Raw genomic sequence first — 26,831 nt, 5'->3', positions numbered from 1 at the left:
TTTACATTTGCGTTTATTCATTTAGCAGACGCTTTTGTCCAAAGTGATGTACATCTCAGCAAAAGTACAATTTATGCATTACATTAAGAGAAAGAGACACAGCTGCAGACATGTGACTCAAGCAAACCTAGTTTGTTACCTACCACTTGCTGCACCGAGGTTCATCGTTCAAGTAGGTGCATAAATCACAGCATAGACAAATCCTGAAACCCTCCTACCAGTTTTTTTCCCATAATATTATAAGATACACAAGTAAACACACACACACACACACATTTTCAGAGCCGCTTGTCCCATACAAGGTCGCGGGGAACCAGAGCCTACCCGGTAACACAGGGCATAAGGCCGAAGGGGGAGGGGACACACCCAGGACGGGCACAAGCAAACAGAAACAAACAAACAAAGCAATGTCTAATGAACTCTATTTAGTGTTATCTGCCCACACACCTTATTCACCGTGGTGATTTACACTGCTAGATACACTACTTACAATGGGTCACTCATCCATACATCATCCATACAACACACTCCCCCTGTCACTCACACACACTATGGCTGAACCTGAACAACATGTCTTTCAACTGTGGGAGGAAACCAGAGCACCCAGATTAAACCAACACAGACATGGGGAGAACATGCAAGCTCCACACAGATTGAGAAGGGATCAAATCCACATCTTTCTCACACCACCCAGGCGCTGTAAGATAGCAGCGCAACTCGCTGTGCCACCGTGCCATTCTTAGGAATGCATTGGATTGGAACAATGAGAGATGCCTGTACGTACTTTGTCTGGGGGGGGGGTTTTGTTTAATATTGGCCCTTGTTTAGATGTACAGTTGCAATCCATCTGCAGACTGAAAGCCATTTTTGGTAGGTAGTTCTTTCATAGTCAGTCATTTTTTTCTTTTGCTTTCAGGTGTGTGGTTTGGTTTACGTCAAAAAGCCCATGTTGTGCACTTAGATGTAAATGGATACACTATGTTATCTGTCGCCCCAGGTATTGCAGGTGGACGTCCACAAGCTGAACACAACCTTGCTCCGCACCTTCCGAGAGGGCGTCGCCTCCGCCCTGGACATCTCACCTCAGCAAGTGCATATCAACAGCCTCAATGTAAGAGCTCCTGGAATACAAGCGTGCAATAAAGACATGATAGAAATCGTTTGAGAGATAATGAATATGTGTTTTTCAGTTTCACTATAGCCAGGGCTCAGCAAGAAATCTCAAGTCTTCTATTAATGTCTTTTAACCACTGTGTGTCTATGTTAAATGATAGAGAGCCGTCTCCTTCATCCACTGCGTTCGGTTTATACGTTGGGCTGTTTTGTTGTCGAAGTGGTCTACATTAAGTGCTTTGTTCAGTACTTAAACGGCAGATTCTCTCACAGAACCTTTTTATCATAGATCCTGCTTTGCAGCCACTGCCCAAACCACTACATTTAGTGGTCCATCTACTCATCAGCACAGGGCCAATTAGAAATGCCACACATGCTGTCACACATGCTGTCACATGGAAACATCTCATTAAAACAGACCAGTTAGACATTTACAAGAAGAAACCTGTGAGATTTGGGTAAGCATGGGCTGATCCTTGTCGTATCCCAGAGTAAAGGCTCTTCCAAACCTGGCCACTCTCCTTCTTCCCCAGGAGAGGAAGAATGGCATCGAATTGTACGTGTCACCGGACGGAGCAGGCGTGGGCGAGCCCCTCCCTTCGAAGGAGGTCATCCGCTCTCTCAACATCCACGTCCTTCACCAGAGTCTTGGCCAGTTTGGTGTCACCGGGGTAACCTCTGAGGTCAGTCCTGGTGCTCGTGGCCTCTCCTTTAAGAATGTCTTACAGCCAGATCATCTTTTTCACCAACAGGCTCCTTGCCTGAGACCTGACAGTGTCGTGTAGTTGTGTTCAGGGGTAAGACATACTTCATCCTTTATACTGTGACCCAGTGGCAATGAAATTGTGCACAGGCAGTTTCATTGCCACTGGGTCACAGGAATTGAACTGTCAGTCCATGGGGCCAGCACTTGACTTGCAGATGGATTCAGATGAGTTTGTCTTCGTGAGGGAGCTTGCTTTAAAAAGGCATCATTATGGTTCCAAAAATAGAATGAAAAGGCCGCTTGTCTTCTTGACAGGTGGGTGTGGTTTTGCTAGTGTCAAATCTGCTTTAAAATACTGAACTTGTGGGCCCTCTTGTTCCCTCACATTGTATCTTCGCTTTGTAGCCCAGCTTTACTGATCTCTTATAGCCCACTGCATATGCTCCTTTTGGGCTTATGAACCCAAGATATGTTGAATGCAGATGGTCCTCGACTTACAGCGAACTTCTGTTCTCATGACTTTGTTATAAGTTGACTTTAGAAGTCGTGAATGCGTAAACCAGAAAGACGCAGTTAATCATGAGTTATAATTATGTTAATTAATAATTATTGTTAACATGCAGGGGGGCGCGGTGGCACAGTGGGTTGGACCGGGTCCTGCTCTCTGGTGGGTCTGAGGTTCGAGTCCCGCTTGGGGTGCCTTGCGGCGGACTGGCGTCCCGTTCTGGGTGTGTCCCCTCCCCCTCCTGCCTTACGCCCTGTGTTGCCGGGTAGGCTCCGGTTCCCCGTGACCCTGTATGGGACAAGCGGTTCAGAAAATGTGTGTGTGTGTGTGTGTGTGTGTGTGTGTGTGTGTGTGTGTGTGTGTGTGTGTGTGTGTGTGTGTGTGTGTGTGTGTGTTAACATGCATGAATGCTGGCTGGTAGTGTAGTGGTTAGAACTGCTGCCTTTGGAGCCAAAGGTCACAGGATCAGCTATAACCTCCCGCTATAGTATCCTTGAGCATGGTACTTACCCTGAATTACTCCAGTAAAATTACCCAGCTGTATAAATGGGTAAGTAATTGTAAGTATGTTAACAGTGTAAGTTGCTTTAGCGAAAATTGTCAGCTAAATGAAGTAATATAATAAATGCAATGTTGTATAAGAGGATTTATATTTTTGCTAATTTCACAAAATTTACAGAAAAAAATTAAAATGTAAGTACGTACATTATTTTAATGCGGCACTATTTGACCTTAAATTCCAAATCTATTGCATTCCACTTTCTGTTTTCCACACTCACTTTTTCACTTCTGGACATTTTAAATACAGATGATCTTGAATGGAATCACAAGCAAAAAGTCTGGTAAATGAAGTGTTTGGTAAATGAAGTGCAAGCAGCAGCCTGTGGCGTTGAGATTCATATGGCAAAAGCGTTGATAATAGTAGACCCTTCTTGAAGGCTGAGAGGATTCAGCAGCTCTGAGGGAGAGAGGGAGGTCACAACATTGTGGTTTAAACCAAGAACTAAAAAGTGTTTGCCTTTGGAACCCTTCTGAGCAGAGATGGTGGAGGACAGTGTTCTGTCTGGGGCCATATGGATTTATCAAGTCACGAAGATGGGTGGATTAGAGGGCAACATGCTACTGCTTTAGAGCAGGAAAGGTAAACTTCACTTTGTTAAATACAATGCACTTTATACAGGGGGAAATTCCATTTTAGGTGTCAACATTGCTTTCGCTTTAATTTTTCTATCACTATGTGGTGGCATGAGAATGACCCCGTTCTTGCTGTTCACAAAACAATGCACAAGGTAACGCCTTTCAAGCCTTTTGAAACACTCGTAGTTTTGCTTTCAATGAGACTGTAAAGACAACAGGGATTTCGACGTATCACTGAAAATAATTGTTGACTTGTGTTTTGAACAACTTGCCCATGGTGTTATTGTGCTATGCCCATCCTCTTGGTTCCCAGTGGCACTGCAAACAAAAAGCCCCAGTAGCTATGAGGTCAACCTTGGCTTTATAATCACAGGTGCCTTTGCTGACCCCAATTTCACTGTGATTGTGAAATAAAGAGTATTGGGATGACAGCATTAATGACGTGTTTGGCTGGAGGATGCAGAAGCCATTGCGAGAGCCATGGTCTGCCAATGCAGACAAAGCAGGATTAATCAAACCTGAATCCCTCTTCAGCACAATGCATCAAGGGACAGCTAAGCACTTTCTTTCTTTTTCTGTGAAATTAGGCTGAGTAAGAAATGCCTCATAATAAAGTGATGCAATCGCTGGACTCCTTCAGTATGGCTATGAATACAGTCCAGCCCATATGCTTAGGCTATCGGTTTGATTGCGTAGCTGAAGAATTCGCGTTGGTTTCAGGTTCCTGTGTGGTACAAATTAAGTATTTCACCGTGCACCAGCAAAGATGGCGTTCCCCCGACTCTGAGTGTCAGGAATAATGGCGACTGATAAATGGGCAACACTTAAAGCCACTCTTGGTTCCGTTCAAGTGCTGCACCGCTCTGCGATTAAGGTCTCCTTTGTCTTTGCACACATCCGTATTCTGTGCCCCCCGCCCCAGGGTACTTCATCAGTTTGGACAGAAACTAATCACAGCTAATCCTCCCACATGCATAACTAAACGTCCCAATTAGAGGACTCGCAATGACTTCTGCTAAATTCAGCAATTGAGCCGAAGCAGCTAAAATCTCCGGCCCGTGCTTTTCGGTTGCGACCGATCCGCCCAGTTTTACGTGGCCTGGGGGAGCGATATTCCAGGCTGTACACGTGGTGCTTTGATGACATTACGCTTAGTGCCCGGCTTTTTCCCTTCTTTCTTTTCTACGGTCAAAAATAAGCTCATTTCAACCTCACTTTCCTTCTGCCCTTGCTCTGCGCGGAACACTAATGGGGATTTATGGGCCACAGGACTGCCTCCAAATGGCTAATCGACCTCTGTTGGCAGCCAGAGATTCGTACCCGTGGCCCGAACTGACAGGAGCCGCCCGTTCTCGTGGCAGTCCGATCCAGTGCCGTTGTTCTTGCTCTCCGTGCTGCAAGACACCGCACCTGGGGATTCCCTGTCTCCGCCTCCATCTGCGATTGGCGGCTCCGCTACATCATTTTGAGAAGGCAGCCCATCTCGATGGCACCCCGGACGCTCCACATCCCAGCCCTCTTTCCTCTCCAGGGCTCCCGGCTGGCGTGTGTCACTCCTTTCTCCACTCTCACCTCGACAGACACCGGTTTGAGGCAGATCCGGCAGAGAATGAGATGAGGGAGCAGGCAGGGCTACAGAATGTGGGTGGGTTGGTGGGAGGGGCTGTGGGTGGGGCCATGGGCGGGGCCAGGCTCCCAAGCCCTTTCAGTGTACGCTTGCAGAGCGGCTCTGCACACCTCTCACCTGGCAGAGCATTCTTCACAGCGGAACGGCCCAGGTTTCCAGGCAGCCTCGGGGGGCACGGGTACGGGCGCGAACAAACACCCAGACGGGCTGGGCACATGAGGGACGGGGAGCTCAGCTGCGTGTGGCTGGATTGGCTCTCGGGGCTGTCGGAGGTGGGCTGGCCAGGCCTGCTGCAGGTGAGTGAGGCGGAGCTGGGAGGGGGTTTCCACGATGGATGGTTGAGGGAGGGGGCTTTGTGATGGCGCTGAGGGACTGGTTCTTACCAGTCTCTTCTCCCTTGTGCATCTGTCCATTGACCCCCCTCCCTTTCCAGAAGAACGTGTTGCAGGGGCAGCACGAGAGGGACAATGTGTGGACCAAGGAGGGATTCTACGCTGTGGTCATCTTCCTCACCATCTTCATCATCGTCGTTACTTGTTTGATGGTAAGTGGCCCCTCTCCTTTCTGTCAACGCACCGAAGCGCTGTGACGGATAGGCGTCGTACAAAGAACCTTGTGGGCTGGCCGTGTTTACTCGGTCGATATCGAGGCAGTTATCTCACCGGAGAGCCCTGCTTCTACGCGAGAGGAAGTATCGTCATTGGGGCTGAGATGGTGGCTTTAAATATCCTCCCCCTCCCCACCCCCATGCTGCACCTGCTACTCCTGTGAATTAGATTAATTATGTGCTGAATCTGCTCAACCAGAATTCAGTGAGGACTTTACACAGCAGCACACGCTGTGCTAGAAATAATGGTGCACAGTACAATGGCCTGTCATGGGTGTGAGTTTGGAAACGCCCCTGCCGCTCAAGTTCCAGTGTTACATGGATGCCACCCTCCGTTTCGGTCTCCGGTTATGAGTGCGTGCGTGCGTACACATCACATTACGCACATGCTGGAGGTACAACCAAGTATGGTGTTTAAATGCATTGTTGATGCATTGTATTAAATTGCCTTAGTAGCATTTATTGATCTCATGCCTTTCTGCTGAAAGAACAATAGGACGCATACTATCGTTTTGCTGATGCTTTTTTGAAAAGCAGTGTGACCACTTTAAATTGGATTATACTGGTCATCAGGAGAGGGCACGGTGACGCAGCGGGTTTGGCCGGGTCCTGCTCTCTGACAGGTCAGGGGTTTGAGTCCCGCTTGGGGTGCCTTGCGATGGACTGGCGTCCCGTTCTGGGTGTGTCCCCTCCCCCTCCAGCCTTGCGCCCTGTGTTGCTGGGTTAGGTTCCGGCTCGCCGCGACCCCGTTTGGCACAAGTGGCTTCAGCATGTGTGTGTGTTTGTGTGTGTGTGTGTGTGTGTGGTCATCAGGAAAATTTTTTTTTTTTTTTTTTTTTAATTTGAATATTCACCTCCTATCATTTCATTTTCTGGATGATAAATACGCAAACTGTTGTTTTAGTTATAGCAAAAATCAACAAAAGTTTACATGATATTGTGCATTATAATAATTCGGATTTGCAGTGTTAGTTTTCTGCCGTCTCCGGTGTGATACTTAAGGTGTGATTCCGGTTTTAACGGGATTGGCCGCGATGGCACGTGTTCGACAATGTGACGCTTTCCACAAATGTGACCGGCACTTCCGATTGGTCAGGAACGGTGTTGTAAGCCCGTGCTAAAAGCTGCAGTCACTGACATCATCAGTCTTTGAATAGCTTTGTGAGCTGCAATGTGATTGGCTGAGGGGCTGTGATGTAATCAGTAAGCTGAAATGAAGTCTTATGCTTCTTTTAGTTGCTTCTTTTACATCATTACTTATGAATGTTTAAATTAAGATGGGGAGAAAAATCTCTTAATCGGTGGCCCTCAATCTTATTTTAGCATGTTTTCCTACGCAGTTTTATATAATACAGTATAGTGTGTATACAGGTTGTTATGCTGTGTCGTATACAACTACCTGTAAACCATCACCATGTCAGTTTACCCTTAACATTTATTCTTTTTGCTAATACTTCTCCTACGCAACTTATTTACCCATTTTTACACTACATGCCAAACTCTTAGCATATATAATTGCCATGACTTAATTCACGTAGTTATAATAGAGAACCCATGTTTGAAATGCATGCATGTACAATGGGCATATGTTGGAAAACAAGCACACAGCTCTCTCCTGGGCTGCAGTGCGCACGTATGAGAGCCCGAAAGCAGGGTTCAAAAGTCATCTCTGTCCTACATTGCAGCGACTTAAGACGGGCTGATGTGAGCTGCTCTGTGCTCCTGCGAAGCTGGTCTTTGTGAAGAACCTAGTGTTGCGCACATCCCACCCTGGATTTACCATGAACGTACGATTTTACCACGTCTGTAGGAGACAAATGTGTCTGAATATTTACAGGGAACCTGGTAGCTTAATGGTTTGAACTGCTACCTTTGGAGGTTGTAGGTTAAAATCCCATTTCCCTGCAGCAGTACCCTTGAGCAAGATGCTTTGAATGTCTTCATTAAAAATTACCTGGCTGTGTAAATGTGTAAATAATTGTGGGCAGCTCAACATTGTCAGTTGCTCTGGGGAGGAATGTCAGTGCGGTGAGTGAATGTTACATACAAATCCACACACTGAATAGGGCAAGAGCGATGAAGGACCTTTAAAATGTCGTTGCCATTTTGTCCAAAGGTACACCAACTTTACCCACTGCCTTTTTTTACCGGAGTAAATGAGGTTAGTAGCAACAGGACACACAGCAGGACCCTTCCATTAGCCTGGGATGTTAACCACTGCACTCCCTGCTGCCCTCCGATGCCTCCACAGATGTTCCCTATTTGGAGGGAGACTAGTCCTGTAGCGGAGCCCTCCTAATGTACTAGTAACCAGTGCACTTCTCGAAGTGGTTTCACCTCATATCCACATTGCAAAAGGCGGTTAGAAACACACCAGTAATGTCTGCTCATGCATGCGCAGGACAAGGGTTGGGGTCATGGAGCCAGTGCTGAGACCGAGCGCCACCTTTCCTAGTCCTGCCTGGGCTCCGTCCACCTCCACCGGAAATCACGTACACGGTGCTGCCCCATCTCTCTTTTATGTCTCCGCTGCATAGCCACCGTTGTCTCCTGAACTTGTTTCCCTGCCCAAAAAACATGCAAATGAAGCACAAATGTGTGGCCATTACGCAACTGTTCTCTTTGTGATGACTAATTGTCGGTGTCATATTTTCACCAACACAGTGGCTCTCAGTGGCACCGCAGCCGCTGTTGTGTAGCTGTAATGTACACTTTTGTACACTGCTCATACAGTACAGTACAGCTCGCTTCACCCAATTCCTCCTCAGCGTTGAGGAACTGGGAGTGAGAGATTTATGCAGGTAATAAGAGGGTACCTGGTCTTCCCCTGACCATTTGCCATGGACAATATTAACATGAGTACGGTGCTTTGCAGAGTTCAAGAGTTCAGGTCAGAAATTGTGGGTCCAAAGGCAGCAGCTCAAGCCACTACATTACCAGCTGCCCGATGTCCCCCTTAATGTCAGTTTATAATGGAATATGTAAGGTAAACCCTAAACAAGTCAATGGGTATCATGCTGGTTAGAGCTGTTGCCTTGCCCTCAAAGCACCCGGGTTCGAATCCCTGCTTGTGATGTAGTAAAACTGTGTAGTGAAAGTCTGTCCACATTTAAAAAGGGTCTGAAAACTCACCTCTTCCAGACTCATTTCGCCCATGATCTCTTAAGTTCACGTAAGGTGTAAATGGTCATGCGCTATAATTTTAAGATCATGCTCAGACAAGCCTTTACACAGCTACTCCCGTAACGTAACGTAAATGTGTGCGTATCGCCAAAAAAAAAAAATTGTAGGAAGGTGATCAGGAATCGTCGATATTCTGAGTTTTATGTAGCTACTCGTGTGATGAACATCAGTTCATATGGTGGAAAGAAACAAACTAAATGCACTTAAAAATCACACATCTGCATCTAAGTGTCTCTTCCTGCTAATGTGATGCACACATTGTATTTTCATGCTCTGGAGAAAAGTATCTGTTAAATGAATACATGTAAATGTAAATGTAGCGTTCCTCACCAAGATACTTGCACTAAACTGCTGCAGTTAAAATTACCCCTTTTTTTTCCTCCCTCCTTGTATTATTGCTATTGTTACTGTGTTGTAGTATACCCCCCCCCCCAGATTACACATTCTGTAGGGCAGATTATGAAAGTGGAAAGGGGGATTACCCTAATAGAGTGGGCAAATTCAGTCAGGCTGATCAGAAATTGTGTATAAAATCGCCCCTGATAAAATAAATGTTAAATGAGGCATATTTATTGTTCTCCCAGTTGGTTAAAATGTGCAAGAGACATGCTGGTAAGAGCGATTAGTGTTTTCAGCTAGTCTGTAAACATTTGCCTTGCTGAGTATCGAGGTGTATTTGTCAAGTGAGGTTGCCGTGGAAACGCTTTTCTATTAGATTCCCTAATTCCTCCTGTGATTCCTCCCACTGCTGCAGGTCTTGTACAGACTGAAGGAGAAGGTTGAACTCTCAGACCGGCAGTTCAAGGAACCCCCCGGGCGGGACGTCCACCTGTCCCCCATCCCTGTACACGCCCCACCACCCCAGGCCAAACCCACCACCAGCATGGTGAGAGTCGAGCCGGTGACCAAGCCCATCAGCGTCTGCCCTGCTGAACCCCGGAGCACCCCATGCCCGCCAGCCCCTGAGGCGAAGCCCGCCCTCTCTGCCAGCCCCTCCCCCTTCAGGATGAAGCCTACCGCTGGCCTCCAAGAGAGGTAAGGTCAGGCCCAGGGGGCTTCAGTGGCAACCTACAGGGAACACAGGGCACCAGCTGGCATGTGGTTTTAGAACCCTTTACCTCTGCTTCAGAGCATGAGGTGGCATCCAAAGAGGCACGTGGACTTTCACTGTGTTTTATTCGGGGGTGGAGGGGAACTACTGTACCAGGACCACTGAGATCTGACATCACTTCTGCTCATGATGTCATAAGGAGCACAAAGGTGACATGCTTGGATTTGGCCTCTTGGTAAATTTCCTCACTTCACTGTGTTGCGCTAATGCATATATTTGACCACGTAGACATTGCATAAAGTGTGTGTGCACTTATCAATATTATAAACATTAAATATTTTCTGTGAAAGCATTTATCTTGTGGTGACGCAGAGGGTTTGGCCTGTACCCACTGTGTGGCAGGTCTGGGGTTCGAGTCCTGCTTGGGGCGCCTTGCGAGAGACTGGTGTCCTATTGTAGGTGTGTCCCCTCTCCCTTCGGCCTTGTGTTGCCGGGTTAGGCTCCGGCTCGCCGCGACTCCGCTTGGGACAAGTGGTTGTAGCAATTGCAAAAAATTGCATTTATCTTGAACTGCTCTATTACATAAATATTATAAAGATTCTGGAAGAGTGAAATGAAGAAACCATTCAGATATGTCTGGAACTTTCTCAACAATATTTGCGTTCTAGCAGGTGGAGTTTGACATAATTTATGCATGATTTCAAAAATGAAATTGTTTTCCTCTCCCGTAAGGATTTCTAGGTAGGAGGGTAAGAGTAGGGAAAATGACTATTGAAAAAAATTAACATAAATTCTTCATTTTATTTTTACCTTTCCATGTTTCTCATGTGAAAATTGAATAGTAATGTAGTCTATACTGTATTATATTGTGCCCTGTGTTACCAGGTTAGGCTCCGGTTCGCCGCGACCCTGCTCGGGATGAGCGGTTTCATGCAATGTGTGTGTGAGTAATGAACTGTAATTTGTAATTCAGTTTTAGTAAAATTATTTGTTTGAAATACTGTACAGCGTTTTATGAGACATGATATGACAGTAAAATCCAATGTTATCTCTACATTTAGCATGTTTACACTTTTATGACAGTGGTAAAACAGCTGTGACAGCAGATTCTTCACATAGGTGTCAAGTGTTAATGCTTAGGGGGGCCTGGTGGCGCAGTGGCGCAGTGGGTTGAACTGGGTCCTGCTCTCCGGTGGCCCTGGGGTTCGAGTCCCGCTTGAGGTGCCTTGTGACGGATTGGCGTCCCATCCTGGGTGTGTCCCCTCCAGCCTTATACCCTGTGTTGCCGGGTTAGGCTCTGGTTCCCCGCAACCCCATATGGGACAAGTAGTTCAGAAAGTGTGTGTGTGTGTGTTAATGCTTGGAGGGGGATCACTGGTTCTAATAAAAAGCATTATGCAGATGTAATTGAGAGAAGGCTTTTCTCTGAGGGCCTCAGTTTCCACTATTACTGTCCACTGTAGGACATGTTACAGTAATTTAAATCCCGGCAGCCACTGGACCTCCTACACATCGCCACGGCTGCCGGTTCATTTCAGTGCCTCTTGGCCAGCAGCATCATGTGACATTTCATACCTTTTCCTTCATTTTTTCTTACGCTTTCATTTATTATGGCTGCACAAAATATTACGGTGCACCCAGATATGAACGATGATTGTGTGTCTGCTGTGTGTTCCATACAGAGATTACCGTGCACTTTGTTCATCATGTGGAGAAGCGTAATCCATTTTCGCTGAGGTGGCTGATAGGGCAGAGCATGAATGGGGGCACCATCATTGGGAAAAAATGGACCAAATCACCAGAGAGAGGCGTGTAACACTGTCACTGCTCGGCAAGCATCACTGGAGGGGGAGGGGGGATCAGAAGGCCCTAAATTTTCACAGTTAACACTGCAGTGTTGATGCCAGGAGGATTACAGGGGCAGATCAGGCGCCTTTGTAGCCCTCAACCCCATTAAGGGATTGAGAGGCAGCTAAGGTGCCCCGGGGTGTCCTCCACATCGAGCTGGTTAGATCATGGTGACATGGGAGTATCACCGAACGAAAGTGAGATGGCCTTTTTTACCACGGAATGAAAGCGAAGTTCTCTTTTTTACCACGGAACGAAGGCGAGGTCCCCTTTTTTACGCTGACCATCCTTGGCTGGTTGCACATGCTCAAGAAACCGCTTGGCCGGAGAGTGCACCCTCCCAGAGTCTCTGAGGTCTCATCATGTGCTGATAGAGAGTCAAGTAGGATGAAGGAACTTTGCTACTGGTTGATTACCACAGCCAGGGTGGTAAAGCTCCAAGCAACGGCCTGAAATTGCGGTACAACTGAGATTGGAGCCGTGATTTGAAAAATGGATAAAAACGTGAAGGCCGTGACAAGTGATGGTCAGTTAGTTCTCCATTCGGTCTGGTACGGGACAAGACTGCCACCTGGAGGTCCCTTCAGTCATTCCATTCCATGCGCATGGCCTGCGATTTGTGGGTGGGCCACCTGTCCGAATCATTTCACTGTCTCTGAATGCGCACTTGCTGTATGAGTGAACTGTCGCGAATTCACCTGCTGCACAGCCGCTTAAGTTTCAATGACTTTTAGTCTCTACATTTTGTTTTTATTCTAACGATTAATTTAATATCTTTCGCTGGCAGCAGGGTACAATTGTACCATGATGCTTCAGAAGGAAATCACTCTAGGGGTATAAAGAAGTGGATGTTATAGGGGTATTATGGATTGCAGTATTTCCTCTCCATTTTTTAATGTCTCTGTACACTATGTATGAATCAAACTAATGGATGTCACAAAAATACACCCTTACCCACTGAAACATTTTTTTTTTTTAACTACTACATTTACTGGGATGCCATAAGATGTGAGCTTGTGGGCTGAATGCAGACACTTCACTTGTAGAACGTTGATTGTGAACACACACAGATTATGGCTTGTCCATGACCACTCTCAACGTGATACTTGCGTACTATTCTACTTAAAATTATTTACACACTTATACAGCTGGGTAATTTTTAGTGGAGCAATTCGGGCTCAGTGCCTTGATCAAAGATACTACAGCAGAAAGTGGGATTTGGAACTAACAACCTAACACAGCAACTGCTCTAACCAGTAGTCCACTGTTTAGAGACACCTGGTTAAATGGAGCTATGGCCACAGTTGCTGCCTTGGAGCCGCTGTACTCCAAGCCAGCACCTATGTGAATGGGTAAATTACAGAATAAAACACTACTGTATATTGCTGTAATAATATAAAGTAACTTCTCGGTAGAAGAAAGTTCTGTCACATTTACTGCTACTTTTTCAGGATCCTGAGCAGTATTGTTCTGGGTCGCTGCTGGCCAGCGCTTCAGAGGAAACCACAGTGGTCAAACATACCCCGTTCCCATGGCAACAGGAAGCTCAGCTGGATGGGCTGTTGACCGCACCCTTCGCTTCTGAAGCCTTTCCAAAGAGCCTTGGCAAGTAGAGGTTAAGCAGTACAATGAAGGAGTGTCACGAGTGCCGCCGCCACAGTGCACAGCTGCCCCTTCTGCAGCTTTCCAGTCGTATTCTTAGGGGATCAAGGGTGTGAGGGTGAACCTTGGGTCAAACCAGGAGACTCGCACATCCGTTCATGTCTCATCTTCTTTGCGATCACACGCTGTGATCTCACCGTTTACACAAAGCCCCTTTTTTCATCTCTTACAATAATAGATTGAGTTTTATCAGTTTCAAAGTTATTCATCAAAATAAATGAAGAATTACAGCTTCCCTGTGGTGGGCACCATGTCAACATGCAAGATTACCTCTGCCACCCAGGTTATCTTGAAGAGCAGTGCAAACGCTGTAAAGGCCGAGTAACTTCCATACAAACACCGCATGCTTGTGAGCTGTGTAACGAAATGCAAGGACTTGACCTGTTGTCCACCTGCTTAGAACAGAAGTTCATCAATTCCTATATCAACTTCTACAGTCTGAACCCCCACTCGACCACAACAAGGGTGCAGAACCCCATTCCTCCTGTGTGTTTGGACTTTCTGCAGCACTTAACTGGTATTACGCTGCGATTGACTGATATCAGTTCAGGATGCACCCCCCCACCCGCAGCCTTACACCTAGTGATTTTGGGACAGGCTCTGGACTGCTGCGACCCTGCTCAGGCCAAGCGGTTAACGAAAGTGAGTGAGAGTGGTTTAACGGTTACAGTGCTGTAGTTACCTTAATAATGTCATAAAAGCAAGTAGTTCAGGTTCCAGATTTAAGTGTGTTTGCTAAAACCTTGAACACTCTGGCCCCTGAAGACCACAGGTGTGTGTTCTTGCCCTAAACTTCAGCACTCCACTTACTGGGATTTGCCTTTAACATTTCATTCTCGTTCACATTAATGATCCTCATGTGCAACACATACAAATTATAAGTGAACTTACCTATTCAGAGCCTCGGCTTTCTTCATTCTCTAATGAATGCTGTGTAACGTAATGAGCCACTCGAGGGAAGCTGACAACAGCTGTACATCATATGCTTCACTTAGCATCTGAGTAACCAATACATCTAGCATAATGTAAGTAGTGTCACTTTCTTTCTTGTATTTAATGCAGCACGTTTCAGCACCGGGGGGCATGGTGGTGTAGTGGGTTTGCCCAAGTCCTGCTTTCTGGTAGGTCTGGGGTTCGAGTCCCGCATGGGGTGCCTTGTGACGGACTGGCGTCCCGTCCTGGATGTGTCCCCTCCCCCTCCAGCTTTACGCCCTCTGTTGCCGGGGTAGGCTCCAGCTCCCTGTGACCCTGCATGAGACAAGTGGTTTCAGACAGTGTGTGTGTTTCAGCACTGTCTGCTTTGTCCACGACCAATAACCACATTCCCTAAGGCGTGTGGCACAACAGCACTATGCCGATGCATTTTGCTCACGCTGCCTGAGCCGTGCGTTTGGAAGTAGGTTCAAGGCCAAGAATTTGTATGTTTTCCCTCTTTGCAATCCAAAGATGTGCGTGTTCTAAACTACAGCCATACCCTCCCTTACCGTGGGAATCACACTAACGTGGCCTGTCCTGAGAGCAGGGTACACCCTGGATGGGATGCCACCACCATGTCCATCTGGGGTTGTTGCAAATGGGGCTCCTTTCTGAGACACGGTTAAAGCATAGACGTAAGTGAAGCGATTGGAGAGTGTGTCCCCACCGCTGCTCATTCAACCTTATTTGTCCTCCCAGTATTGAAGAATGAAGAACTACACTGAGTACTGCTGGTAATGTTCTTGCCCCCTCGATACATGAGGAGTTGTTACACCCCTGGCTTCACGCAAGCAAAGATGGATCCAAAGAGCCGGATTTGACCACGGTTACATAAGGATGACTTCGGCTGAGTGAGGGTACAGGTGTGTAGTGGTGTACGTGAGGACTGAGGAGTGTGTGTCCACCAGCTCGCTCTCATGACCCCTACTAGGTATGAGAACATTTCTTCTGCGTCTTGTTTCTACTGATAAATTACGAAACGGGCGAAACAATATGTTGTTTATGGGGGGGGGAGGAAGAGGCCTATCAAGGATGTGATTATAAGGGAAAAAAACATAATAAGCAAAGTAGGACAAAGGAAACTGTAATTCACAGTAAGCAGCTGGTCCAGGAAGCCAAGGCTGATGATAAAGTAATAACAGCAGGTCCAAGTTATGTAAAAGTAGGCTGGATCGTTTGTGTAAGCGCTAATGAAGGGGGGTGCTGTTGAAGGGAGAAATGCAACGGAGCAAAATGTTCATCCTTTATGTTCATGAAGCACTCCAGGGAAGAATGCTGTGAAATGTTACCCAGTCAATTTGTTCCGAGACTTGCACAAAGCCCTGCTACCCCCCTGTTTTGATAGTTGATCGATCGATCGGTCCCATCCGCAGTGTATCAGTATATCAGCCCACCCTGCTGCACGGGAAGGTTTTTCATACAATAATCCAGGTACATGCTGTATGTGCATTGCTTGATTTCCAAAATCAATCTCTTTCTGTGGATATGGGAATTTCGGAAACCGAACCTGTTTCCCATTGTTTTACATGGGGGGAATTATAATGCGTTCTGAGCCCAAGTCCCACACAGTTTGGCCCAAATTTCACTAGAACCCTGTAAAGCAAACCTCAGAAAACAATGGAAAAGTGCTTTACACCTTTTACCTTTGCTGTCCTGCTTCCAGACCGCACTCGAAATCCCAGTGCACTACTGCTAAAACACACGTACACAACCAAAAGATAATGAGATGACTTGTTCCTGCTAATTGCTCTGCTGTCTCCGCAACCGCTCCATTAAATGTCAGCCGAATACGACAGAGACACACGTGGAATTTCATACACTTCCCATAGTGCGCCGCTCATTCAAAGCAACACTACCACATTCTGAACACACCAAGAGATGGAGGGATGTGGACGCACAAGCGGAAAATACAGTACGTTACTGCACCTCTGCTTCACTCGCGTAACGTAGGACTTTCGGGGTTTCTTTGCACGTGCTTTGGATACATTTTGTTACACCTGCGAGCTTTTTGTTCCAAAAATCAAAAATTGTGTATCAAAGGTCAACAGGCATTATTGACATTTCGGATAGAGCCCATCGGTTGAGGGATACCTGTATTTGAAAAGTATTCACTTTGAGATACGCAAGTAAATCTTTTGCCACCACGTGAAAGTCATTCCATAAATCTGCACATAGTCGCACAGTAACGTTTTTTTTTCTAAATTTTCATTGTCTACTTTTAGAATGATCCCCCTGCATGCCCCTTTAACCCATGTCACTCCCAGTGAGGAAATGAGAACTTGTGTTGTGTTGTCCAAGAGGCCTTTTTGGGTTAAATTTTGGGGTAGAACGCACTGACGGTGCAGACCGCAGTACAGTCAGGTGGAGTACAGTAAAATACTCTTAAAATATTGACACTGTTATCAGTACCACATTGGTTGCAATGCCCAGGATGTTCCATATGGAGGATTCAATGTGGTGTGTTTGTATCCGTCTCTTGGGTGCATCACGCAACATCCTGACTGAAAATATGCATTTTTGTTTCTTTGCAATGGAATGCATAAAATTATAAACTTGGTTTGGAAATCGGGTAGTAAGTTACATGTGTCCATTTGTTGGACTTAGAGCAAGTACATTTCTGGAAAAACTGTACTTTTTAGAGTAATATTTGGTATGAATACTTTTACTGGAGTACATCTGTGGCAAAAATTACTTCATTACTTTTCTGTTGCCATCTTGTTGCAAGAATTTTTCCGATTTAATGCTTTAACCTTTCTTAAAACTAATCATCACTTTAATCGGAAACCGAACTGAAACACATCTTCAGTGTCACTTTTCTTCTCTGGATCTCATTGGTGTGTGAACAACAGTTAATTCCTCGCAATGAGGTTTTACTGCTGAGTTTTGTCCCTCCTTCAACTGACACTTCTTCTCATCCACGTTCAGAAGAACTGATGTATAACTGATATATCATGTTTAAGTTTAATCATTTTTTTTTGTTCTGAGAATTCAACTTTATTATCATTTGTGTAATTTGTTCTTTAACTTATATAAGTCACAATGGAATATTATTTAGACGTAGGTATGTTAGAGGTGGCAAAACAGGTAACGCAGATGTCTCTCAACACCTAGGCTGTGTCATTGGACATAGGTTCAATCCCTGTTCAGCGTAAAGGCAGGCCTTTTTCAGGGGGCTGGTAAATTGAAATTGCCAGTAATATCTGGCTATACTGTGAGGGACTGGCATCCTGTGTGGGTTGTACCCTAATTAACCTATTGCCCTAGGCTTCCAGGATAGGCTCCACACCACACCACTGCAGCCCTGCCGTCGGATAAGCCACCTTGAGCCCTGTGTTGCTGGGTAAGGTTCCGGCTCGCCAGACAAGTGGTTGTTGACAATGGATGGATTGATCATAAATTCTCATGTTCAGAACTGCGTTAAACACTGATTTGATAGCTGCAACAAATCAGCCGTAAAAGATTATGCCAATAGGTTGCCAGTGTCTCATTTTTATGTACTAAATGAACGGTTGCCTAGTTGGGTAACTATCAAGTCAGCTAGACTGAGCAAAGCAACGTGACAAAATGTGACTAACCCTCCAGGTTTCTACCTTTTTTTCAGATTTCAAATATCTAAACTGGATAGCCTTTTTCTTTTGTTACTTATTTTAATAGTGTTACTTTCAGTTATTGTATTTTATTTTGCTGTGTCAGTAGCCTGGTGGCAGAGGACAATGACTTAACGTAAAGATTGTCGCTTTGAATCCCATTACGGAACCTTCTGTTCTGCCTTTGAGCAGTGCATTTACCTTCAACTGCTCCATTATAGATACCCTCTTACCCATATAAATGGTATAAACCGTAAACAAAATTGAATGGAATGGAAAGTAGTACTTACCTTGAATCGTCCCATTAGAATTATGTAGCAGTTATATAGCTGGGTAATTTTAAGTCACTTAGTATACAAACTTTGTACAAAGACATCAGCTGATTAGTGATTAACAATAATAGGTAGGTGCCCTGCAATATGACTGGCATGCTGTCCATGCTCTACCCTGCTTCGCATCTTAAGTTTTCTGTATCTGCTCCAGACTAACATAACTCTGCACTGGACGGGAGGTTATTGAAAATGGATGTATGCAATAGTACCTAATACACTGTGGTCTTTTATTTTATATTTATTCTATATAATGGTGTCACTATTTGTATAATAGTATATTATAGTGTAATTGATAGCATTTAATTATACTGGCACAGCAATAATGAATAACTGATAAAAATAATGAATAATTTTAAAAATTTCTTATTGGAAAGATGCATATAATCACACACACACACACACACACACACACACACACCTTCAGAACCGCTTGTCCCATACGGGGTCACGGGGAACCGGAGCCTACCCGGCAACTCAGGGCGTAAGGCTGAAGGGGGAGGGGACACACCCAGAACGGGACGCCAGTCCGTTGCAAGGGACCCCAAGTGGGACTTGAACCCCAGACCCACCGGAGAGCAGGACCCGGTCCAACCCACTGTGCCACCGCACCCACACATATAATCATTTTAATAAATTAAAACTGTATATTGAAGCTGTAAATATTGCTACTTGTTCAGAATATTTACTTTTTAATCGAAACTTCATACCTTTTTATACTTCTACTCAGATTTTTGGAAAAATCACATTTGAGTTAATTTCTTTCAATAGTGCTTTTATTGTTTTTAAGTACCTACCTCTGCTCTGAAGTACAACTGAGATGGAAGCTGAAAACATCCAATGTTCAGCTGCAAACATGTACTCCCATTACCAGTATAATCATAAACAAGTGGCAGGTTCAGGTGGTGCCCGCTGTGGTGCAGGTCTGGGGTTCAAGCCCTGCTTAGGGTGCCTTGAGATGGACTGGTGTCCCATCCAGGGTGTGTCCCCTCCACCTTTAGCCTTACATTTATTTATTTAGTATACGCTTTTCTCCAAAGCAAGTTCCAATGAGCTCTATGTAGTGTTATGAGCCCACACACCTTATTCACCAAGGTGACTTACACTGCTAGGTACACTGCTTACAGTGGCCGGGTCACTCATCCATACATCAGTGGAACACACTCTGTCTCTGTGACTCACACACTATGGGGGAACCTGAACAGCATGTCTTTGGACTGTGGGAGGAAATCGGAGCACCCAGAGGAAGCCCACACAGACACAGGGAGAACATGCAAACTCCACACAGACCAAGCGCCAATCGAACCCATGTCCTCTCACACCACCCCAGCACCGTGAGACTGCAGAGCTACTCGCTGTGCCACCTTGAGCCATGTGTTGCCGGGTAAGACGCCGGTTCGCCAGACAGCCGGTTGTCGACGATGGATGTATGGATGGATCATAAATACTCTTGTTCAGAACTACATATTGTTATGCATTCAACATAAGGCCTTGCACAGGAGCATTATTGCACTTGACATGCAGTAGCACATTCCTGCACGCTTCATACTGTAGCTGATGAAGGCATTGTGAAGGTCTTAGATAGGGGTCCATCTCAAAATCGTGACATGTTTTAAGTCCGCAGGGAAAGCACGCTAGAGGCAGTCATTCTTGCACATTAATGGTCGTTTTGAGCAGTGCTGGAAAGTCTCTTTTTACCATTGGTGAGGATGAGGCGTGTGACCTGGACACCCGGCGCATCCAGGGGCCCTCAGAGGGACAGTGTTTATCATGAGCTTCACAGAGCTCTGATTAAAGGGAGAAGGTTGAAAAGGGCTGTTTGTACATCTTCTTCCTGCCCAGGATGTGGAGTACTTCCTGCTCTTTCTGCAGCGCTGATTGCTGTGACGGGTGTGGTCCAGGGCGCCTCTTTAAAGGCCACTTCTTTTTCCGCCTTGTCTCTTTTTGGGCGCAGCAACCCACAAGCAACCCAGTCTCTAACATTTACTCATCATTCTGTGATTAGTTTTTGAACTTTTTCCAGGGAGGTAGGATTATAATTAGGGGTGATTCCTCTGGACTCAAAGGATCCAGCTTTGAATCCCATCTCCTGTTTTTGTACCCTTGAGCAAGGTACTTAACCTGAATGCTGTAGTGAAAATTACCGAGCTGCGTAAATGGGTAAATCACTAAGTCGCTGTTGAAAGAAGCAGCAAATGAATATATAAGTACACACACACACACACACACACACACACACACACACACACAATGTCCACAACCGCTTGTCCCAACTGAGGTTGCGGCAAACCAGAGCCTAACCCGGCACCACAGGGCGCAAGGCTGGAGGGGGAGGGGACACACCCCGGACAGTAGGCCAGTCCACCACAAGGCACCCCAAGCAGGACTCGAACCCCCACAAAGCAGGCCCCAGCCAAACCCACTGCACCACTGCTCCCCCCAAATATATAAATATTTTACATGAAATGTTTTAAATCTACCAGTGCCCGCTGTATGTCGGGTCTGGAGTTTGAGCCCTGCTCAGGGGTCCCTGCGGCAGCTGGCATCCCATCCTGGGTGTGTCCTCTCCCCCTTCGGCCTTACACCCTGTGTTGCCGGGTAAGGCTCTGGCTCGCCGCAACCCCACTTGGGACAAGCGGTTGCTGACATTGGTTGTTTCAATGTATAAATGTTTAATGTATATTTTACATGAAATGTTTCTTCTGTCCAGATTTCTGCAAGCATGTGTGTTTCAGGTAGTGTACAATGTCATGTACTATGACATTAATTAGTGAAGTACTCAGTTCTCCGGTGGCCATGTGGGGGAGGAAAGAGACAGCAGGGACTCATAAAGGTCCACAGCATCCTGGTCCCACGCTCAACGCCAGCCAGGCCCTGTCCAGGCTGATTAATATCTTCCTCTCAGTGCGCTGGGCTAGGTGCTTGGATGGTCCCTTATGGGCAGGGCTTTGACACCAGCCCTGGGGGATCTGCAGGAAAGCGGTCCTGATTAGAGACACAGGGTCATAGGTCAGCTGCTGAAGGGAGGGTGGTGGTTTGCAGGGGGGCGACTAAGACAGGTGCCAAATGGGGTGTGATCATATACAGGAAGTCTAAACATAGCCTTTCAAGCACTGATTGAGCTTAGTTGAACAGCAGGAAATTACATTTTGTACACATATGTGAATTTTCCCAATTCTGCATACAAAAATGAGAACTGTCTTAGTGAGGGATTGGTCATCCAGAGCACTGAAATTTTATCAAATGTTGCACTGTCCATGTTAAACCTGTCACTTTAGCAGCTACTTTTTAAATTTTGTAGGACAACTTTGGCCGAAACCAGCTATGTGGCCCTCCTGTGCCGGAGTTTAATAGTTTATCTTTTAACTCATCACTCAAGTTTTGTTTCATATAGTGCATTTCTCAAGCAGGTTGTAAAAAATGATTCGCAGTACATTTTCCAGAGGAAATTTTAAAAAAGATCCCAGTATAGAGGAAACTGAAAACAATGGCCACTTCAAGGAGGTGGTAAGGTAAAACTCTTGGAGAAGTGTGTAGTGGTTTGTACAGTGCATATGGACATTATCTCAGTCCAAGATGATTCAGTCTTGTGCTCAGTGGTCCAATCGCTGGATGGAAGGGAATGAATGTTCATTAGGTTCATGATCCCAGATGGTTGCGGTTGACCATCTTTCTACTGTGCTCTACCTTGATCATACGGACCTATGGAGGTCATGTCTGATCTTCGGACCAGATGGCCCTCAATAAGAGGAAACGAGCAGTGTTCAGTATTACCCCTCCCACTAGTACAGTTATATGGATTAATGTTTCCATTGCTTCTCGTCAGTCAGATTTCAGAGGTCCATCAATTCCTCCTTCTGATCTCCTCTTTGCAGGCGAGGCTCCAACGTCTCCCTGGTCCTGGACATGAGTGCCCTAGGTTCTGTGGAACCTTTGAGCAGCGGGGTGGCCCCAGGTCGTGAGAGCGCGGCAACGGAGTACCTGCAGTCTGCCGGGCGCCCCCTCACCCGCCAGCAGCTCCATGACATTGTGCTGCACACTCAGAGCCTTCACGCCGAGTTTGCGGTGAGAAGTCAGACCAGTTTCCACGATCATGGGCACAGTGTGGTATTACCCATTCATATTTTCAACAGTTCACTGTTCTTAGTGCAGTGAAACTTTATGTTCAACAAACTCCCGCAATGGAGTCAAATGCTGTTGACACATTGACTTTGTTACCTTGTTTCAAACCATTGCAGTAATTTTTAATTGATAATAACAGAAGTTGATTCGCACTTTCCTAACATTCCTTGTTTACTTTCATTTCTGCCAATTTCTTATTCTTTGTATTTAATACTGCATATGTTGTCATTCTTCAAACATGATGCGCCTGCTTTGTGTGCGTCTCTTAATGAAGGTCATGTGTGCACTTGTGCAGGAAATCCCAATGAATTTTGTGGATCCAAAAGAACTGGATATTCCAACTCATGGAACCAAAAACAGATACAGAAGCATTTTGCCAAGTAAGTTTTATACATAAAACTGTGGTCTTTATCGTATACATATATTGCGTGTTAAATACACATTCCTCAAATGTCTCTGTCATTTTGAGAAGCTGCATTGTTAGCACAGCAAGTGGGAGCTTCCTGCACAGCTTTAACTGCCACTGAGCCCTAAGCACCTTCATGTCTGTGACCGTCTGTGGTTGAAATGAACAGATGACAGTGAGTTCGCTGCCAATTAGGTGGCCCATCATTCATCTACTCTTCGGAGAGAGTTATCGAGCATTGGCCTTCCTTTACCATTAGCCCAAGGAGCATTGTACACCTTATCACCCAACTTGACCTTCCCGAAGGTCAAGGGTCAGACCCTTGTTTCCTCCTTGAGGTCGCCCAGCTCTGATTTCTTCCAATCGGTGGCCTCCCTGACCAATCAGGTCACTTCCCTTGAGGAGCACGAGCAATGAAACCATGTCTTCAGCACAGGGGGAAGAGCTTGATTGGCCCTGACGCCCAAAGCAGGCGGGGTCAAAGTTCGCCCACGGGTAAAGTGTACTTTCCATTGGCTCAGGAGACCCTGCAAGAACAATGCACCTCGCAGGAGAACAGACCGTTCTTGCCCCAGGCTCACTCCGGTGAGATTGTTTAATTAAACAATCAACCGTCCGTTGTGCTCGAACGTTATCAGCTTCCCTTCTGGTCTGGCCGCTTCCTCCACTGCGGCTCTGTGAGTTTATCTGCGCTTAGAGCTGTGCCGTTCCTTCCCCTCGGCTTTGTGTAAGGAGAGCGGCCAAAAGGTTTCCTCGGTCCGGGCGTGGAGCTTTCTGCAGCTCGAATTTTAAAAATCGAGATAACACACCTTGTACCGTATCAGAGCTCCAAGTGAACCGTTTAATCACCGAAAGCTAAACCATTGTGACCTGAACTCTTAGCTACCACTATGTGCAAAGGGCGACACAAAGTACACTCATGTTCACACAAGTCTACACATTCTTCAGAAATATTTTTTGATCAGGAACATACCCCAAAGGGACACATCAGACTGTTGCAGTTTGGCTCCATCCCTCTTTTTCCTTCTTGCTTTCTTTGTTGTCTGGAGTTCAGTCACTGGGAGGTGTCCGTGGCCCCATCGATAGGGGGTTACATGCCAGGTCTTCCTGTAGTGGGTGTAGCTTCCTCCTGGCCAGTCTGCTGAAGAACTCTTTAATAGTTCAAAATGGTGTTAAAAATACAAGCAGGCTTCAGTCCAGGAGAAGTAGAAAGTTTTGATTTGTCAAAATATGTTGGGCTTACGTCAAGAAACACTCAGAATGTCTATCTAATTCAAAAACAGGAGATTTGGATTCAGTTGCCTTCAAGGAGCATGTGCAATGGACACAAGCATTAAAACTGTTTAAAAAACAAAAAAATTTAGTAGCGGCATCAATCCAGCTACTAATTTTGAACGTAATTTTGAGTGCACTTGTGGGCTTTTATATAGTTTCCCGTCTCCTGACACCTTTCACACACGTCACACGTTTATATATTTCTCAAAAAAATTATTACTAGGAAGATGATCAGGAATCATGGCTATTGTGATAAGGTTTTATGCAGTTACTCGTGTGATGAACATTGGTTCATATGGTGAAAGAAACAAATGAACTGCACTTAAGAATAACACATCTGCATCTATCTCTCTTCCTGCTAATGTAATGAACACATTGTATTTTCCATGAGATGTATGTCACTTTGGAGGAAAGCATCTGCTAAATGAATTTACATTTATTCACTTAGCAGACACTTTTCTCCAAAGTGACTTCCAATGAACTCTATGTAGTGTTACTAGCCTACACACCTTATTCACCACAGTGACTTACACTGCTAGATACACTACTTACACTGGGTCACTCATTCATACATCAGTGAAACACACACTCTCTCTCTGTGATTCTCACACACTATGGAGGAATCTGAACAGCATGTCTTTGGACTGTGGGAGGAAACCAGAGTACCCAGAGGAAAGCCACACAGACACAGGAAGAACATGCAAACTCCACACCGACTGAGCAGGGATTGAACCCACATTCTTTCACACCACCCAGGTGCTGTGAGACAGCAGCGCTACTTGCTGTGCCACCATGCCGCCCAAATAAACACTTATAAATGTATTGTACATGTCAGTAGCATCTGATGGCACCATCGTCTGCCGGTTTTTGTGTGTATTTTTGCAAAATCAAACTTTGCCTACTGAAAAAGTGTCATTGGAATATTGTGGAACAAATTGCCTTTGTCACAGGATTTCTTTTTCCTCTGAATGAATGAATCATGTTTTTGTTTCATAGATCCTCATTCCAGAGTGATCTTAAAGACCAAGAACACGTATGATCCCCTCAGCAGTTATATCAATGCCAACTACGTCAGAGTAAGTTCTTTTTTCTTACTCCTGCATTCCAGGGTCATCCAGCCATACATGTGTTATATATAAAACATCAAAATCATTCAGATTGTGAATTCATATATATTTGTTCTATATACACACACACACACACACATTTTCAGAACCGCTTGTCCCATACGGGGTCACGGGGAACCGGAGCCTACCCGGGAACACAGGGGCGTAAGGCCAGAGGGGGAGGGAACACACCCAGGACGGGACGCCAGTCCGTCGCAAGGCACCCCAAGCGGGACTTGAACCCCAGACCCACCGGACAGCAGGACAGTGGTCCAACCCACTGCGCCACCGCACCCCCTTTGTTCTATATAAATATATACATATATGTATGTTTACATATATATAATATATTATAAAATCTTTTTTTTAATGCTACAATATGTCACAATAATTAATCAACTACTTTCTGCCATGGGGCTTTGACTTAGTTTCAGCTAAAAATTTTGGCATGAAATGAAGAATTGGTTAAATTCTCAGAGATTTATTAAAAAGTGCTGTTTACGTATTAGTAAAATATTTCATGATGCAGCTAGGTAGCAGCTTCAGTGTGTGTAACTTTTACCACCTAAAGTCATCTAGTGTCATAATAAAGAAATTGCAATTTTGACTTTATTAAGCCAAAGTACTGGGTTTATCTGCTCACGTTACTGTGTCCGGAAGTGTAAGTGTCCATCTACATTTACAATGTTCTTATGACACTTTTTTTGCTTCTTACATCTGATAGTAATTGTAGTGCAGATAAATTCAAGAGATTTTAAGAATCAGTGTATTTTCAAAGGCAGTAACCAATAAAAAGAGTTGGTAAAATGTTGACTAAGGAGCCATTAGCCTTTTCCTTACAAAGAGCTGCTTCCTGATCCAGGAAATTCAGAATAATCATTTTCTCTTTCACACCCTGGACTAAACATTATGACACAGTACACGTCTTCCTTTGACACCAGTGACAATACCCTAAGTGCGCCTTGGGAAACAGTAGTTACCATGGAGACAGACGAGGTTACACACAAATATAAGCAGTCAAAACAAAAACTTTCAATGCCTTTTATGGGCACAGCACACATTGCATGTCACATTAGTCATACATTATGAACAGCGATTCTGTCAGTCCTTTCTCCGCTGTTTCTGCATTCACTGGCAGAATTTGATATAAACGTGTACGTTAACATAAAATGTGTCTCAAACAAACCTGGTTCAAACGCTATAACAACCACATAGCTAATGAAACTTTTGCTGGAAGTCTGAAAGTTGAGTAAGGAATTCAGTGTCAGCCCTGAATGTGAATAATAGAATATGTTTAGCCCGAAAAGGCAACATGGGGGGCCATGTGGGCCCGCCACCTGCAAGGTCCACCATGGGGGTTGGGCGCAATGCCTTTCAGGCAGCAGGAGGGGGCAGGGTGGCGCATGGTATCACAGACCCTCACAGCAGAAACTGGGTCCTGGCACATGAAATGTCACCTCACTTGGGGTAAGGAGCCGGAACTGGTGCAAGAGGTTGAGAGATACCAACTAGATATAGTTTGGCTCACCTCCACTCACAGTGTTGGCTCTGGAACCAAACTCCTCGATAGGGGGTGGTCTCTCTCCTACTCA

The 26,831-nt window shown here is 45.5% G+C and overlaps 1 protein-coding gene across 2 annotated transcripts in view; it reads left to right on the top strand.

The window, feature by feature from the left end:
* Positions 1-26,831, top strand: part of ptprr (protein tyrosine phosphatase receptor type R) — a 72,020-nt gene that overhangs the window by 25,460 nt on the left and 19,729 nt on the right. Inside the window, exons 3-9 of one of the 2 annotated variants that reach the window (XM_018756095.2) lie at positions 998-1,111; positions 1,647-1,796; positions 5,522-5,632; positions 9,633-9,913; positions 22,206-22,395; positions 22,748-22,832; positions 25,130-25,209. In XM_018756095.2, coding sequence (XP_018611611.1) covers positions 998-1,111; positions 1,647-1,796; positions 5,522-5,632; positions 9,633-9,913; positions 22,206-22,395; positions 22,748-22,832; positions 25,130-25,209 — 1,011 coding nt within the window. Of the gene's footprint in view, positions 1-997; positions 1,112-1,646; positions 1,797-4,023; positions 5,385-5,521; positions 5,633-9,632; positions 9,914-22,205; positions 22,396-22,747; positions 22,833-25,129; positions 25,210-26,831 lie in introns of those variants that run through there. The other variant, XM_018756093.2, reaches the window with a different exon arrangement.

Source organism: Scleropages formosus, chromosome 24, assembly GCF_900964775.1.
Source record: "Scleropages formosus chromosome 24, fSclFor1.1, whole genome shotgun sequence".
Taxonomy (NCBI): domain Eukaryota; kingdom Metazoa; phylum Chordata; class Actinopteri; order Osteoglossiformes; family Osteoglossidae; genus Scleropages; species Scleropages formosus.
This window is presented reverse-complemented; position numbering and strand designations above follow the sequence as displayed.